Source organism: Hypanus sabinus, chromosome 9 (genome assembly GCF_030144855.1).
Source record: "Hypanus sabinus isolate sHypSab1 chromosome 9, sHypSab1.hap1, whole genome shotgun sequence".
In the NCBI taxonomy this organism is placed as follows: Eukaryota; Metazoa; Chordata; class Chondrichthyes; order Myliobatiformes; family Dasyatidae; genus Hypanus; species Hypanus sabinus.
The window spans coordinates 153,285,001-153,300,035 of NC_082714.1; the positions used below are offsets into that span (position 1 = coordinate 153,285,001).

At 40.1% G+C, this 15,035-nt stretch overlaps 1 protein-coding gene and 1 long non-coding RNA gene across 2 annotated transcripts in view; one reads left to right on the top strand and one right to left on the bottom strand.

Moving 5' to 3' along the window:
* The window catches only part of LOC132399908 (DNA topoisomerase 1-like), a 69,836-nt gene that overhangs the window by 13,503 nt on the left and 41,298 nt on the right, over positions 1–15,035 (top strand). Inside the window, exon 4 of the mRNA XM_059980815.1 lies at positions 14,140–14,266. Coding sequence (XP_059836798.1) covers positions 14,140–14,266 — 127 coding nt within the window. The remainder of the gene's footprint in view (positions 1–14,139; positions 14,267–15,035) is intronic.
* LOC132399909 (uncharacterized) lies at positions 9–14,717 on the bottom strand. Its single transcript, XR_009514136.1, has 3 exons — positions 14,409–14,717; positions 7,524–7,753; positions 9–1,101 (listed from the first exon to the last, which is right to left on the bottom strand). It is a non-coding gene; the product is annotated as an uncharacterized LOC132399909 (long non-coding RNA).

A 15,035-nucleotide genomic window follows, 5' to 3' on the forward strand; every position in this document is an offset into this window, starting at 1 on the left:
GTAGTTGATTACTTGTACTGCATTTTTCCATGTTGTAGATGGTTACTATATTCAAGTGTGGTCAGGAATTGAAACATGACAATGTGCTGTATTTGAACCAGCTTTGCATTGTATTATTCTAAAATGACTAAAAATCAGCATGTTCATAGTTGCTCTTGGGGCTTATGTGGCTGAGTCCTGGGTTACCAGTGCTATTCTAGTATGTATTAAATGATAGCTGCTTACATCATCTATGTCATTAACAAGTATTACTTATATTATCAACGTATTAGCTTTTAAGATACGTCTGGTGATTGGCCAGTAGGAAATTTTTAATCTCGCATGGCTTTGATAGGGTTTTGACCCAAAATGGTGACTATCTACTCATTTCCATAGATGCTGCCTGACCTGCTGAGATTTTCCAGCATTTAGTATGTTTTGTTTTGATAATCAGTATCTCAGATGCCAGCTATGTAGGGCAACATAGGTGGATCTGAATGATGATTTGTGGTAGAACTGAAACTGTTTTATTCTTGATATATTGTCCATCATTTTCCCTTCAGAGTGAGGGATGATGGGAGGTCACTTGTCACTTGATAGAGATGTACAAGATGGTAAGAGGCATAGATTATGTAGACAGCCTGAAACTTTTTCTCCAGGGCAAAAATGGTTAATGGAAGGGGGTTAATTTAAAGATAACTGGTGGAAAGTATGGGGGGGGGGGGTGCAAAGAGTTCTTTAACATGGAGGGTGGAAGATATGTGGAACATGTTGCTCGGGGTGGTGGTAGAGGCAGATACAATTTTGGTCATTTAAGAGGCTCTTGGGCACATGGGTGAAAGAAAAAGGGAGGCCAATATGAAAGGGAAGTATTAGATTGATCTTGGAGTAGGTTAAAAGGTCAGAACAAAATTGTGGCCCAAAGGATCTTTACTGAGCCATCTTATGTCTCCCTTTCATTTTGACCGAGATCACATATTGTGATTTAGAACTGGATAGCTCAGAGTCAATTGAAGGATTCAGCTAGGGTCTTCACCTGCAACAATTCAGGCTCAGTACATTTAGCTTCCTTGATGAAGACTGACTCGCCTTGTTCTCAGAGTTCTGAATGCTTTCCGTAGTCTGAAAAGAAGGGGGGAAAACAACTTGCTCAATCATAAAATACCTCAGTAGCTCCACGCTTAACCTTTTATGTGGAAGTGCATCTTCAGATTATTCATAGGCAAAATCGCCACCCCCACTCCCCAAAATCTTGTAGTTCCCCTCTAACTGGAACAGCCCTATGAGTGGCTGAAAATTGACAGATCATGCTACTGTTGATCAAGATGGCTCCTCTAACATAGTCAGTTTACAAATTTGGCATATCCCATACTATGTTTAAAATTTGGTCAGATCTGTGATCTTTTCTATAATTTCTGCATCGAAGGTTGTGTGATACTGTGAACACTAATTACTGAATTGGAATCTTGTACTTTACTTGAGAGTGTCCTTATTTAGCTGCTCGTGCAGTATAGCTGGTGGATTAGTCTTACCGAAAGCTGAGCTTTCCACAATTGGGACAAGGTGGCACAGGAGCATAGCAGTTAGCAAGATGCTATTACAGATCGGGTAATTGGACTTCAGAGTTCAATTTCAATACTGCCTGTATGAAGTTTGTATGTCCTTCTTGTGAGCATATAAGTTTCCACTAGGTCCATCATTTCCTCCTATATTCCAAATGTGTACTGGTTGATAGGCTAATTGGTCATTGTGGATTGTCCTGTAATTGGGCTAGTGTTAAATAGGTGGGTTGCTGGCAGCTGCAGCTCATTGGGCCGGAAGCCGGTTCTGCTCTGTATCTGTAAATAAATACGTTTTTGTTAATGTCTGTCTTTCTTTTCCAGTGTCAAAAGTCAAGCTGCTAGCTTTGCAGGAATTTTTTGCCAATTAATAGTAATAAATTAAAAAGGGGTCCCAGATGTAGGTGGAACAATACATGTTATGCTTGTGGCCAGTAAGTTAAGTAAATTTTTTGATGGTGTCCTGTAGTTATTTTAAACCAGGCAAAAAGGAGCTCAAATTAATATTTTTCATTTGCATCCTAGCAAACCTTGTAACTCGATTTTCCTGTCTTCTCTCTTGTCCATCTACCATTTCTGGCAGCGCTTATTTATTGGCCAACTGTGAAGTAGAAAGCCTCTGGCAATCTTAACTGTTAGTTGCTGTGAGCTAATAGCTCTGTTATTAACTGCTATCCTTTGTTCTGTAAGTTCCAGCTTTTGACAGAGTACGTTCTGCAAGTATGACAGCAGTTCCTGGTGCTTGGCTGAAACAATAGACTTGCCTTCTTTCATTAGAAGTGTGAATATCCATACGAGTGAACAATTTTGTGAACCCAGGTCTAATCTGTTTAATAAAGGGGTATCGTTTGGGGAACATAGCTCGCTCCTATCATTAGATAATAAGATTAGTTGTTTCTTGTCTTGATTCCACCAGAACATGGAATTTCTGTGCATGTCCTTCATTCATTTTGTACTTCCTCTGTTTAACAATTTTTTTTAAAGTCTGGATTTCCTTTTTTTCATGTACTTCTGGGGCAGCAAATTCTGAATGTAAAATTGGCTCTTATCCATTATCTTTGTGTAGTGGATAGTCCCAAATACTCATTACTTGAGAGAGCACCAGCGGTTACCATCTTCCCGATATCACTAAAATGCTCTTGAACTTGAAATAACTATGACCCTTTCTTCTCTACTTGCTAATTCAAGAATGTAGGAAGCACACATCCCTGTTACAGCTTGGTCATGACAAGTGTTAATGCATCGCTTATTTCGTAGCTGGCATCTTTCACTTGTTTCCACAGACTGGCACAGAAGGTTGTGATCTATGATGATTCATGAATTCCATCAGGAGAGTAAAAGTGTAGGCACAAAACATGGGAGCTCAGAATAAACTTTCTGATATCTTTCTTTGCAGTGCTTGAATTCATTTATGTGGGAATCATTATTTAAATGGCTGATGTTGAATGTTTCTGATTCTGCTTGGGAAGAACTTGCAAGAGTATTATATGCGTTCATGAGTAGGTGTAGTAAGCCACTGTACACAAATTTTTCTGCTAAGAGTGCCCAGACAATGGAGATCTAATATCTTAGAGCAAAGGAATTTAGATGCAGTGTTACGGTGTAATTTTGTCATGAGATAGGGAAATCTTTGAGAGGGAAAATAAAGAAGCCATGATTAAATGGCAGGGTATACTATATGGGCCAAATGGTCTAATTCTGCTCCTATGTCTTATGATTTTTGTCTTTACTCCATCTGAGGAATGCAGAAGCTGTGTAACAAGCTTAAGCGGTTTAAAGACCTAACCATTTTCTTTGAAATGCTAATTGATATTACCTTGTGAAAGAGGTGCCTTGAGTAAGGACTCATTTATTGAGATGTAGCGTGGAATAGGCCCTTCAAACCTAGCCTAATCAGAAGATGATTTGCAACAACTAATTAACCTACCAATTGGTACATCTTTGAACTGTGGGGCGAAACCAGAGGAAACCCACATGGTCATGGAGAGAACATGTAAACTCTTTACAGGCAGTAGTGGGAATTGAACCCAGGTTGCCTGTACTGTAAAGCTTTGTGCTAACACGATGCTATTGTGCTACCTTCCTCAGAATAAAGCTTCCCAAAACTTCAAATGGAAAATTACTATCTTTATCATAGTCTGAGATTTACAAGAATTTTTTTCAAGTTTTATAAAGATTTTCCACAAGGCAGACTAGGCTGTAGATCCATTTGTACAGGCAGTGGTTACCCTATGCTAATGTGTAAATTATTCACATACGGGAATTCACTGTGATCTTGGTTATTGGGAGTTGATGCAAAATAGAAGACATAAGTCTATCATAACTTGCCTAATATGAACCCGATCCATACTAGTCTTGCTTCCCCTACCTACCAACCAACTCACAAAAAACCTTGTGTGACTTACCTGGCAATATTCTGTGAGAAGCACAATCCTATTACCTTATCCCAAACAGGAGAAAATCTGCAGATGCAGGATATCCAAAGCAACACCCCAAAATACTGAAGGAACTCAGCAGGCCAGGCAGCAACTATGGAAAAGAGTAAACACTTGAGATTTTGGGCTGAGAGCTTTCATCAGGACTCGAAAGAAAGAGAAGTCAGGAGTTGGGGAGGAAGAAATAATTGGTGGTAGGTGAAACAGAGGGGGAGGGGTGAAGTAAACAGCTGGGAAGTGGATTGGTGAAACAGATAAAGGGCTGAAAAAGGGAGAATTTGATAAGAGATGGCAGAAAACCAAGGAAGAAAGGGAAGGGAGAGGAGCACCAGAGAGAAGGAAACAGTAATGGTGAAGGGAGTGTGTCAATTACCGGAAGTTGAAGAAATCGATGTCATGCCATCCTTTTGGAGGCTACCCAAATGAAATAGAATATGCTGCTCCTCCAACCTGAGTGTGGCCTCATTGCAGCAGTAGTCAAGTCAAGTTTATTGTCATTTCGACCATAAACTGCTGGTATAGTACACAGTAAAAATGAAACAACGTTCCTCCAGGACTCTGGTGCTACATGAAACAACACAAAGCTACACTAGACTATGTGAGACAGAACAAGGCTACACTAGATTACAGACCTGCACAGGACTACATAAAGTGCACAGAACAGTGCAGGGCAGTAGAAGAATTAATAAACAAGACAATAGGGACAGTAGAGGGCAAGTTACAATATAATAAATGATGTAGATGTTCGTCTAGACTCTTGAGTATTGAGGCGTCTAATGGCTTGGGGGAAGAAACTGTTGCACAGTCTGGTCATGAGAGCCCAAATGCTTTGGTATCTTTTGCCAGATGACAGGAGGGAGAAGAGTTTGTGTGAGGGGTGCGTGGGGCCTTTCACAATACATTTAGCTTTGCAGCTACAGCCTGTGGTGTAAATGTAATGAAGAGAGACCCCAATGATCTTCTCAGCTGACCTCACTATCCGCTGCAGGGTCTTGCAATCTGAGACGGTGCAATTCCCGAACCAGGCAGTGACGCAGCTGCTCAGGATACTCTCGATACATCCTCTGTAGAATGTGGTGAGGATGGGGGTGTGGGAGATAGACTTTTCTGAGCCTTCGCAGAAAGCAGAGACACTGCTGGGCTTTCTTGGCTATGGAGCTGGTTTTGGGATCAGGTGAGATTCTCCGCCAGGTGAACACCAAGAAATTTGGTGCTCTTAACAATCTCAACGGAGGAGCCGTCAATGTTCAGTGGAGAGTGGTCGCTCTGTGCTCTCCTGAAGTCAACAACCATCTCTTTTGTTCACATTCGGAGACAGGTTTTTGGCTCTGCACCAGTCTGTTAGCCGCTGCACCTAGCTGATTCATTGTTCTTGCTGATGAGACCCACCAAGGTTATGTCATCGGCAAACTTGATGTAAGAATAGGACTTGTCTACGTGTTTGTTTCTTTGTGTTCTCCTAGCTAGTATTTTCCATAGAAAAGAAGGATACTATTCTTGGTAAAGCAAGCAAGATTTAGGTCTGGCTCATTTTTACTTTGCATGCAACCCTGCCTGTAGAAATTTTGGTGTCAACTGTCATAATAGGGTTGTCTCCTAAAATTAGATAGGATTGCTTAATTACATTCATTTTTAACATTATTCTTGACAAATGCCAGTAGTCATGTTGTTGATAGAGTGAGTGATTAAATTGCCATATGTATAATAGAATCCTGACTAACAATCTATTCTATTCAAATCTGTAGAACTTAACTTCAGTTATGAGTTTTAAAAATCATTTAAAATGCCCATAAACCTACTGATGTTATTCAGTGGATAAAATCTGCTATCTTTATCCAATCTGGCCTGCATATCTCTGAACCTACCAACATGGTTCACTCTTGGCATACTCTGAAATGGCCTAGCTCAATCTGCAGCCAGCTAAGCAACAAATGAGTTGCTGATATTCCTAAAAAAGGAGATATTGTTGGTACTTATATAATCTAAATCAGGGGTTCCCAATCTGAGGTTCACGGTCCCCTTTGTTAATGCTTGGTCCATGGCTTAAAAAAAGGTTGGGAAACCGGATCTTAATAAATAAGGGGGGATTATTTTGTGCAGCTGCATTCAGCCCAATACTGAAAATCCTTTAAATAGTTCAAAGGCACTGCTCATGCATGGTGGTCAGTTAATATATCTGCATAGAGCATCTTAACTCTACATAAAACTTCATTTTTCATTGAAAAGATTCTTTTTTTCACTTCCAAAAACAAGCTACAAGAAAAAAATCATTTGATTTGCAAGGTACTGGACTGCTTTGGGGGAAATAAGTTGCAATAATACACTATACTCATAGTAGAGAAAAATATGCTGTCTGATGTGGATGCCACAGAACAGGGAAAAAAACATTGTGCTTTTGTTGACTTGACTCTGTCCTCACACTCAGCTGATCCTCTGATTCATTTCCAAGCATTGTCAATCAGACAGGATCAGATTAGGTGAATACTTGGGGTACTCACGGTGTTGCACTGTCATTTATCCTGAAGCCAAAATTGATTTATGGCGGCTTCACTGAAGGTGAAAGGAGGGAATGAAAACTCATTGAGATCGTTGTTTATTCCTTTCAGTCTCTGTCTGGGGTTACTTTCAGTGTTGAATGTTATTTTTTGCCCACACTCTGAAATTTAGTAGCTAATGTTTGGAATTTATTTCATCAGGATGTTGCAAGAAAATCAGTTCAGTAAAAACTGAATTGCTAATTTGTTCTTGTAGTTATTGGAACCTGGTGACTTTTCAGTTAAATGAGAATCTAGTTCATTATCACTGGCATGTTATGAAATTTGTTTTGTGGCAACTTGTTTACTGTAAGTTACAATAAAAATAAATAATGCAAAAGATGAATGAGGTAAGGAGGTTTAATGCAAATATTGAATTTCAAACAATATGGATGAACCATGAGATCTGGAGCCTTCTGAGGGCCAGGTCAGGCATTCAAGACTAGTGACCAAGGAAGATAACAAGACATCCAGGTACCATCTCTGGAAAGCCATGCTAAGGCAAAGTGGCAACTCTGGACTGAATTTGAATCAATGAAGGATACATCACGGGTGTGGCAGGGCTTGAATGCAATCACCCCTTACAAAGCGAAATCACGTCACAACAGGACTTTGCTTCCAGATAAGCTCAATGCCTTCTATGCTCACTTTGACCATTAAAAGATGAAGGAGCCATCACAAACTCCCAAAGCCTCCAATGACCCTGTGATTTCAGTTTCCAAGGCCCGTATGAGAGCATTCTTCAGGAGGGTGAACCCTTGAAAGCATCTGGCCCAGGTAAGACACCTGCCTGAGTCCTGAAGAAGTGTCTCAGCCCAAAATGGCGACTGCCTATTCATTTCCATAGATGCTGCTTGACCTGCTGAATTCCTCCAGCATTTTGTGTGTGTTGCTTTAGATTTCCAATATCTGCAGAATTTCTCGTGTTTTTGAGTACTAAAAACCTGTGCTGATCAACTGGCTGCAGTGTTCACTGAGATCTTGAACCTCTTGCTTCGGCAGTTTGAGGTACTCACCTTCAATTTTACCCAGTGCCTAAGAAGAACGTGGTAACTTGCTTCAATGAATATCATCTAGTAGCACTTACATCCATAATGGTGAAGTGTTTAAAGAGGTTGGTGATGAATCATATCAAATCCTTCCTGGGAAGTGACTTGCATCCACTCCGATTTGCCCACCAGCAGAACAGGTCCACAAGAGATAAATAAATGCCATTTCATTGGCTCCTACTCAACCCTGGGAACATCTGGACAACAAAGGTGCATACATTAGGGTGCTGTTATCAACTGTACCTCAGCATTCAATATTATCATCCCCTCAAAACTAATCAATAAACTTCAATATTTTAACCTCAGTACCACCTTGACCAATTAGGTCCTTGATTTCCTCACATGCAAAACCCGTCAGTTTGGATAGGGGGCCACAGTCATAAGTATAAAGCGAGTAGAACAGGGGGCTGAGTACACAGTCTTGTGGTGAACCTGTGCTGATGGATATTGTGGAAGATGCATTGTGTGGCTAAGGACAGTTTCAATTACATATTTAAGTTTGCTGACAACACCACTGTCGTTGGCCAAATCAAAGGTGGTGACAGGTCAGGTCAGGAGATTGAGTAAGATGTTGCAGTGACGCCATTCAGCCATATTTTCAATGTCAGCAAGACCAAGCAGCTGATTATTGACTTCAAGAGGAGGAAAGTGGATATCCATGAGTCATTCCTCATCAGGGGATCAGAGGAGGAGAGGGGCAGCAACTTGAAATTCATCAGTGTTATTTCAGAAGACCTGCCCTGGGCTCACTGTGTAAGTACATTATGAAAAAAGCACAGCAATACGTCTGCTTCCTTAGAAGTTTGTGCAAGGATTTGAAGAACATCTAAAACTTTCTATAGATGTGTAGTGAAGAGTATATTGACTGGCAGCATCACAGCCTAGTATGGAAACAACAATGCCCTTGAATGGAAAAGCCAACAAATAGTAGTAGATACAGGGAAAGCCCTCCCCACCAATGAGCATATTTATTCAGAACACTGTCGCAGGAGAGCAGCATCCACCACCAGAGTCCCCCACTGCCAGGTCATGTTCACTTGTTGCTGCCGTCAGGAAGAAGTTACAGGAACTGTTCCACTGCCTATGGACTCTCAACTTCAAGGACTCTGTCTCATGTTCTTAATATTTATTACATTTTTTTTGTATTTGCACTGTTGTCTTTTGCACATTAAATGTCTATCCAGTTGGATGCAGTCCTGAATTGATTCTGTTATGTTTCTTAGAGGTACTGATTTTGCTCACAAGGAAACAAATCTTAGATTGTATAAATTTACTTTGAACTTTGAATTCTTGGAATGAGGGGATGCTTCTGTAGCCAGTGTCTGATTTCCTTCCTTCCCCCTCCCCCCCCCCCCCCCCCAGGCATATGTAGATTTTATACCGATGTGTGGTTCTTTCTGCTTCAGTTATAGTTCTTGGTTTCAATCATTTAAACTGCATCATCAGTTTCGTGGTTTAAAAAAAAATGCCTCCAATAATCTGCTACTGGATCATGTCTTCACTGCCAAAGTTGAATGAGGAGACAGTGCTACCTGTCAGAAATCTTGTCTACATGTCATCACCAAACATACCTGCACACACAGGTTGGCAACTAGTCACAATCTTAAAAGGGACAGACCAAGCCACAATACCTCAAATACCACAACTGGAACAAAAAAAACACTAAAATAGCCAGTCTAACTAGTCCTATACTTATCTTGTATATGAGCAGTCTGTCCCACATCCTTTTCCCTTTCCTTCAGTAGGACAGCACAGTAGCGTACAGGCTAGCACAGTGCATTACACTACAGGAGACCCAGGTTGCTGCCTGTAAGAGTTTTGTGCATTCTCCCCGTGACCATGTGGGTTTCCTCTGAGTGCTCCAGTTTCCTCCCATGGTCCAAAGATGTTGCGTGGTAGGTTAATTGTTCATTGTAATCTGTCCCATGATTAGGCTAAGGTTAAATCCAGGCAGCATGGCTTAAAGGCCTGGGAGTGCCTATTTCGCGCTATACCTCAATAAATAAATAAAATGCTCCAGGACTCTTCACTCAGTCCTGGAGCAACTGGACAGCAAAGATGCATACATCAGTATACCACTGCAGCTCAGTATTCAATCCTCCCCTCAGAACTAGTCATTAAGTTCCAAGAGCTTGACCTCAATACCTCCTTGTGCAATTGCATCCTTTACTTCTTGACCCCAGTCGGTTTGGTTTGGCAACATTTCCTCCACAGTCTCCATCAACACAAGTGCACCACAAGGCTATGTGCTTGGTCTCCTGCTGTACTTGCTTTACAACTATGACTGTGTGGCTGAGCACAGCTCCAATGCCATATTCAAGTTTGCTGGTGGCACCACTGTCGTAGGCCAAGTCAAAGGTGATGAATCAGTGTATAGAAGGGAGATTGAAGATGTAGCTGAGTGGCAGCAAAACAACAACCTCCTATTCATTGTTGGCAAAACCAGGGAAGCTGATTATAGACTTCAGGAGAGAGAAAACATAGGTCTATGAGCTAATCTTCATTGGAGGATCAGAGGTGGAGGGGGTTAGCAACTTTGATTTCCTGGGTGTTACTATTTCAGAGGACCTGTCCAAAGTGCAATTGCGAAGAAAACATAGCTGTGCCTGTACTTAAGAGTCTGTGGAGATTCGGCATAACATCTAAAACTTTGACAAACTTCTGTAGATGTGTAGTGGAGAGTCCTGTATATTGACTGACTGCATCATGGTGTGGTATGGAAACACCAATGCCTTTGAAAGGAAAATCCTTCTGAGATTCTGCCCAGTATATCATGGGTTAAGCCTTCCCAACCATTGAGAAAATCTACATGAAAAGCTGCCACAGGAAATCAGCATCCATCATCAGAGATCCCATCCACCCAGGCCATGCTCTTCTCACTGGTGCCTTAAGATAGAAGGTACAAGCGCATCAAGGCTCTCACCACCAGGTTCAAGAACAGTTACTACCCCTTCACCATCAGGCTCTTGAATAAAAGGGGCTAACTACACTCACTTGCCCCATCATTGAAATGTCCCTACAACCAATGATGTTACTATAAGGACTCTTCAGCTCATTATCTCATACACATCATTTATTGCTATTTATTTATATTTGCATTAACACAATTTGGTCTTCTGCACTCTGATCTTTCATTGATCCTGTTATAGTTGCTGATTTTTGTTAACTGGCTTTAAGTTCATTTTCTAGCTATAAAAGTTATAGAACACTATAGTACAGAAACAGGCTGTTTAGCCGGTCTAGTCCATAAGGAACTAATATGCTGCATAATAGTTAGGCGCAGGCTATATTGGACGAAGGGCTGCTTTGGTATTCCTTTCATGATTTACTAATGTACTATTTTATTGGCATTCCTATCCTTAACAATGCTTTCAATTACATTTATAGAAGAGAAGAAGAATAGCCCTTAACTCAGCAGTGGAGTTATTGGGGCACAGTCATGTCGGTGTTTCCGTAGCAAGATATTTTTGTTTTTACGAGGCCGAGTTGCTAGCTTGACGCTCAACCCAACTTGGATTCAAACTCAGAGGCGTTCGTTCCAGAGTCTGGCGCTGATATTACTGCGCTACCAAGCAGGAGAGATTACATTTGTGGTTTGCTTCAAATGCTCTTTGTTTCCTCGATTTCTTTCAGCTTCCCCTAGATTCTTGGATTTTTGCTTGGGCCTTGATCATCTATAGGCACCGCCAGGACTTCACACCTTCTAAAGCTTTTTAAACCTTGAAAGATGTACTTTAATTTTAAACAAATCATTTGTTTAATTTTTTTGTAGTTCGGCATTGAATTACAGGTCTACTGGTCTACCAGTGCTATGGACACAGTGGTAGTTGCTGTGTCCCATTGGCTGGGCTGATTTTCATATAAAACTTGCCCTGTACTCTCACCAGCTGTGACCATTACATTGAAAGGTATTTTTCTGCCAGGCACATTTCCTTTTTTTTTGTTGCAGAACATCCTGCATTGCCTAGTAAAAGTAACACAAAGTGATCCAATACTCAGGCTAAGTAACATTTTTGAATATCAAGTAATGCAAATGAAGTAATACTGATTTCTTCTTGGACAGTAGGATTACATGATGTGAGTGGCAAGATCAATAAAATCTGAATCAGTTAACATGACTAGGTCAGGTATATGGGCATATGAAATATTTAGAGCAATTTTCAGAGCAGTGAAGCTGAGGTTGTATAGAATGTACATGGGTGCCAAACTGGAAAGTTGAGCTGGCAGAGGTGCCTGGTTTTGATCATTTGAATGGCTTTTTCTGTCCTTGTGTAGCGAACAATTTGCAGAAGGAACTCAGTGGATTGCACAGCATTTACTTTCCTGATGTCTTGCTCTTAAGGTTTCTGGATATCAGTGTTTATCCTCCCCAGGATGTAGGTTTAATAGGCAGTCTGTGAATGTTGACTCTGAGGTGATGGTAGTGTCAATGAGCCTCTGTTTTTGCAACTAGATGGTGTGTTGGCAAAAAATTTGACCAAGCAAGCTGGCAGTGAGCAGTAGTCAGCCAGGGAGGCCAAAGACCTAGCCCATCTTTGTGAAATGGGATGATAGCCAGTCTGAGGCCTGTGTTTGAAATCTCGGGGCTCAAGCAGCATAGTGATATGCCCTGTGCATTTAGTTAGGCCTTGTCTGTGGAGATATTGCATTAATTCCATCCTGACTAATCTGACAAGGGTACTAAAACCAAATGCTGAAATACTTTTTGAGTTGAACTTCTGTGTAGGAAGTGTGTAAAATAAGTGGAATTTATTGTTGGGCAATGTGGTCCTTTAAGTTCAAATTGCAAAATAAATTATTATTGTGCACTGCGTTTATACAAAAGAGGATTCCCATGCTTTGCTATACAGTTTTAATATCATTAAATTTTAAGGTAGATTAATTGAAATATAACTTCAATTTTCATGCCTTTTTTTGTCTCTATTCTCCTGACTAGGAATTTTAAAATTAATTCCAAGTTGTGTGTCTAGAGTTTTTTCTTTTGCCCCATGAATTTGGTTGCATATCAAGAAATTAGGGTTTTTACACCTTTTATGTAAAGATCTGATGTGTTGCCCTTGGTAGCACTGACAAAGATTTGAGCCCAGATCCCTATCTTGTTACATGTTGGAAAGAAGTTGGAGAGGGGTGGAAAGAAAACAAGACCTCTGATTGGAGAAATAGATGCCATTAAATGTAATTCCCAGAGTGAAGCATTTCAGGTTATATAACAGAGGTGAGAAAAGGCCTAATTTATTGGTTACACAAGTGAATCTGCAGATGCTGGAAATAAATAAAAACACAAAATGCTAGCATAACTCAGCAGGCCAGACAGCATCTATGGGAGGAGGTAGTGACAATGTTTTGGGCTGAAACCCTAATTTCTTGGTTTTATATTTTAAGCTCATGTGGCTATGTTGCCAAGCCACTAGCCTTGGAAAAAACAGGTTTTCAGTGAGTGAAATTGCCTTAAAAGGACTTCTACATTTAAATTTAGTGGGACATTTGGAAAGCTTTCTAATGTTTACTTTTCTAACCATACAGCTTCCCATTCCCCTCACTCCAGTATTTTGCCCCCATCTGAACTGTTTATTGAGAGTTAACCTCCAGGCTAAAAATCCAGTCCTTTCAATCTGTTTCCTGAAATCATTTTTTTCCTTTTAAGAGGGTTGTTAAATCCTGAAATGAGTGAGTTCAGTTCTGTCCAGTTTTTTTGCTTTCTTAGCTTAGTTCTTTTCCTCTCTGCCCCCAGCATCAACCTGTTGAACAAGAGGGAAGACAGTAGCTTATTCTTGTCCACGCCCTCTGTACCTGCATGTAAAAGCAACTATTATGTGCCTTTGGCTAACTGAATTAAGACTGCATTGATTAATTGACCTGAAAAGGTAATAAGACTCCTTTCTAAAGTTCTTTCTGGTGTTCTTTTAGGGAGCCCTAAAGTGCTTTGCAGGCAATGAAGTACTTAACAAGTGCAGTAGCTAATTTGCATGTAACCAGCTTTGGAGAAACAGCTTCATGATTTCTTGGTAATCTTAACTAAAGAAAACATTTGCTAGAACACAAATAACTTCTATCTTCCTCTTCAATAGAGCAGTGGGCTTTTTGACATAATCTGTAAAAGATCAAGCAGTTCTTCCAATATGCAGCATTCCCATCACCACGTAGAACATCTGTGTAGATCTTTGACCCCAGGACCTTGAAACTCCGGCATTAAAACTACTAGTTCATCTATAGCTGTGTTCACTATGAACTGATTTTGAACTGAACATGTGTAAAATATCAAAATCCATTTTTAGGATTCCACACATTTAATAACTTTCAATTATCCATTGTTTTCATTCATTTGAGTAACTTTTTTCAGTAAGGTATGTAACAAGTGAAGGCAAAAAATTGAAAGCAGAAATGGGTGGCATGTAAATCATTAGTCTAAATCTTAACCTAATCTCACTCTCTGCTTCTCTTCATAACCTTTGGCACCCTTAATATTCAAGAGCTTATCAACTTCCGTTTTAAATATATCCGGCCTCCACAGCCATTTGTGGCATTGAATTCCACAGATTCATCTCCCTCTGGTTAAAGACATTTCTCCTCATCTCTTTTTCAGTGAGCACAAAGATTCCTCAGAAAAAAAACACAAGGATAAAGAAAGGGAAAAGGACAGATTAAAGCACAGAGATGGGAGCTCTGACAAACACAAACACAAGGACAAAGAGAAAAGAAAGGAAGAAAAGGTATTTGAGTTGAAGTTGTTTATCTGACCTCTTTCCTGGTGCCATTTGTATTAACCTTGGAAATACTTTACTTCCCCCAAGGTAATTTGGTATTAATTGAAGTTAGAAATTGATTCGAGCACATCCAGTCTCTTTTGCTTACCTACGTGCCCATCCTCTGTTCATATCTCATGGTCACACACACATAGTTGCATGCATAATTTGTTTAGAGTATTTCACAAGATTTGCTTGGTTCTGTTAATTAGTGTAGCCGGGGATGTTTTTAAACTTGATGTAGAGTGGCCAGATAGGAATGCAGGGCCAACCTGTTCCAGTGAAAACTGCTGCATGATTCCCTGATTTATTAACCAAACAAAGAGTCAGAATCAGGTTTATTATCACTGGCATGTGACATGAATTGTGTTAACTTAGCAGCAGTAGTTCAATGCAATACATAATCTAGCAGAGGGAGAGGGAAAAATAATAAATAAAATAAAGCATAATATTAAATAAGTAAATCAATTACTTGTATTGAATAGATTTTAAAGAAGTGTGCAAAAAAAAAACCAAATACTGTATATTAAAAAAACGTGAGGTAGTGTCCAAAGCTTCAATGTCCATTTAGGAATTGGATGGTACAGTACCATCAATTTTAGTTTTAGTTCTATGAATGAGGAAGTGGTAGTTAAAAATTCAGTGCTCTGATTGAGATTTCAAAAGGTCCCTTAGCTATTTACAAGAGGCAGTTTTCTGAGATGCATTTTTGAGGTCAAGTATATTTCATATATTA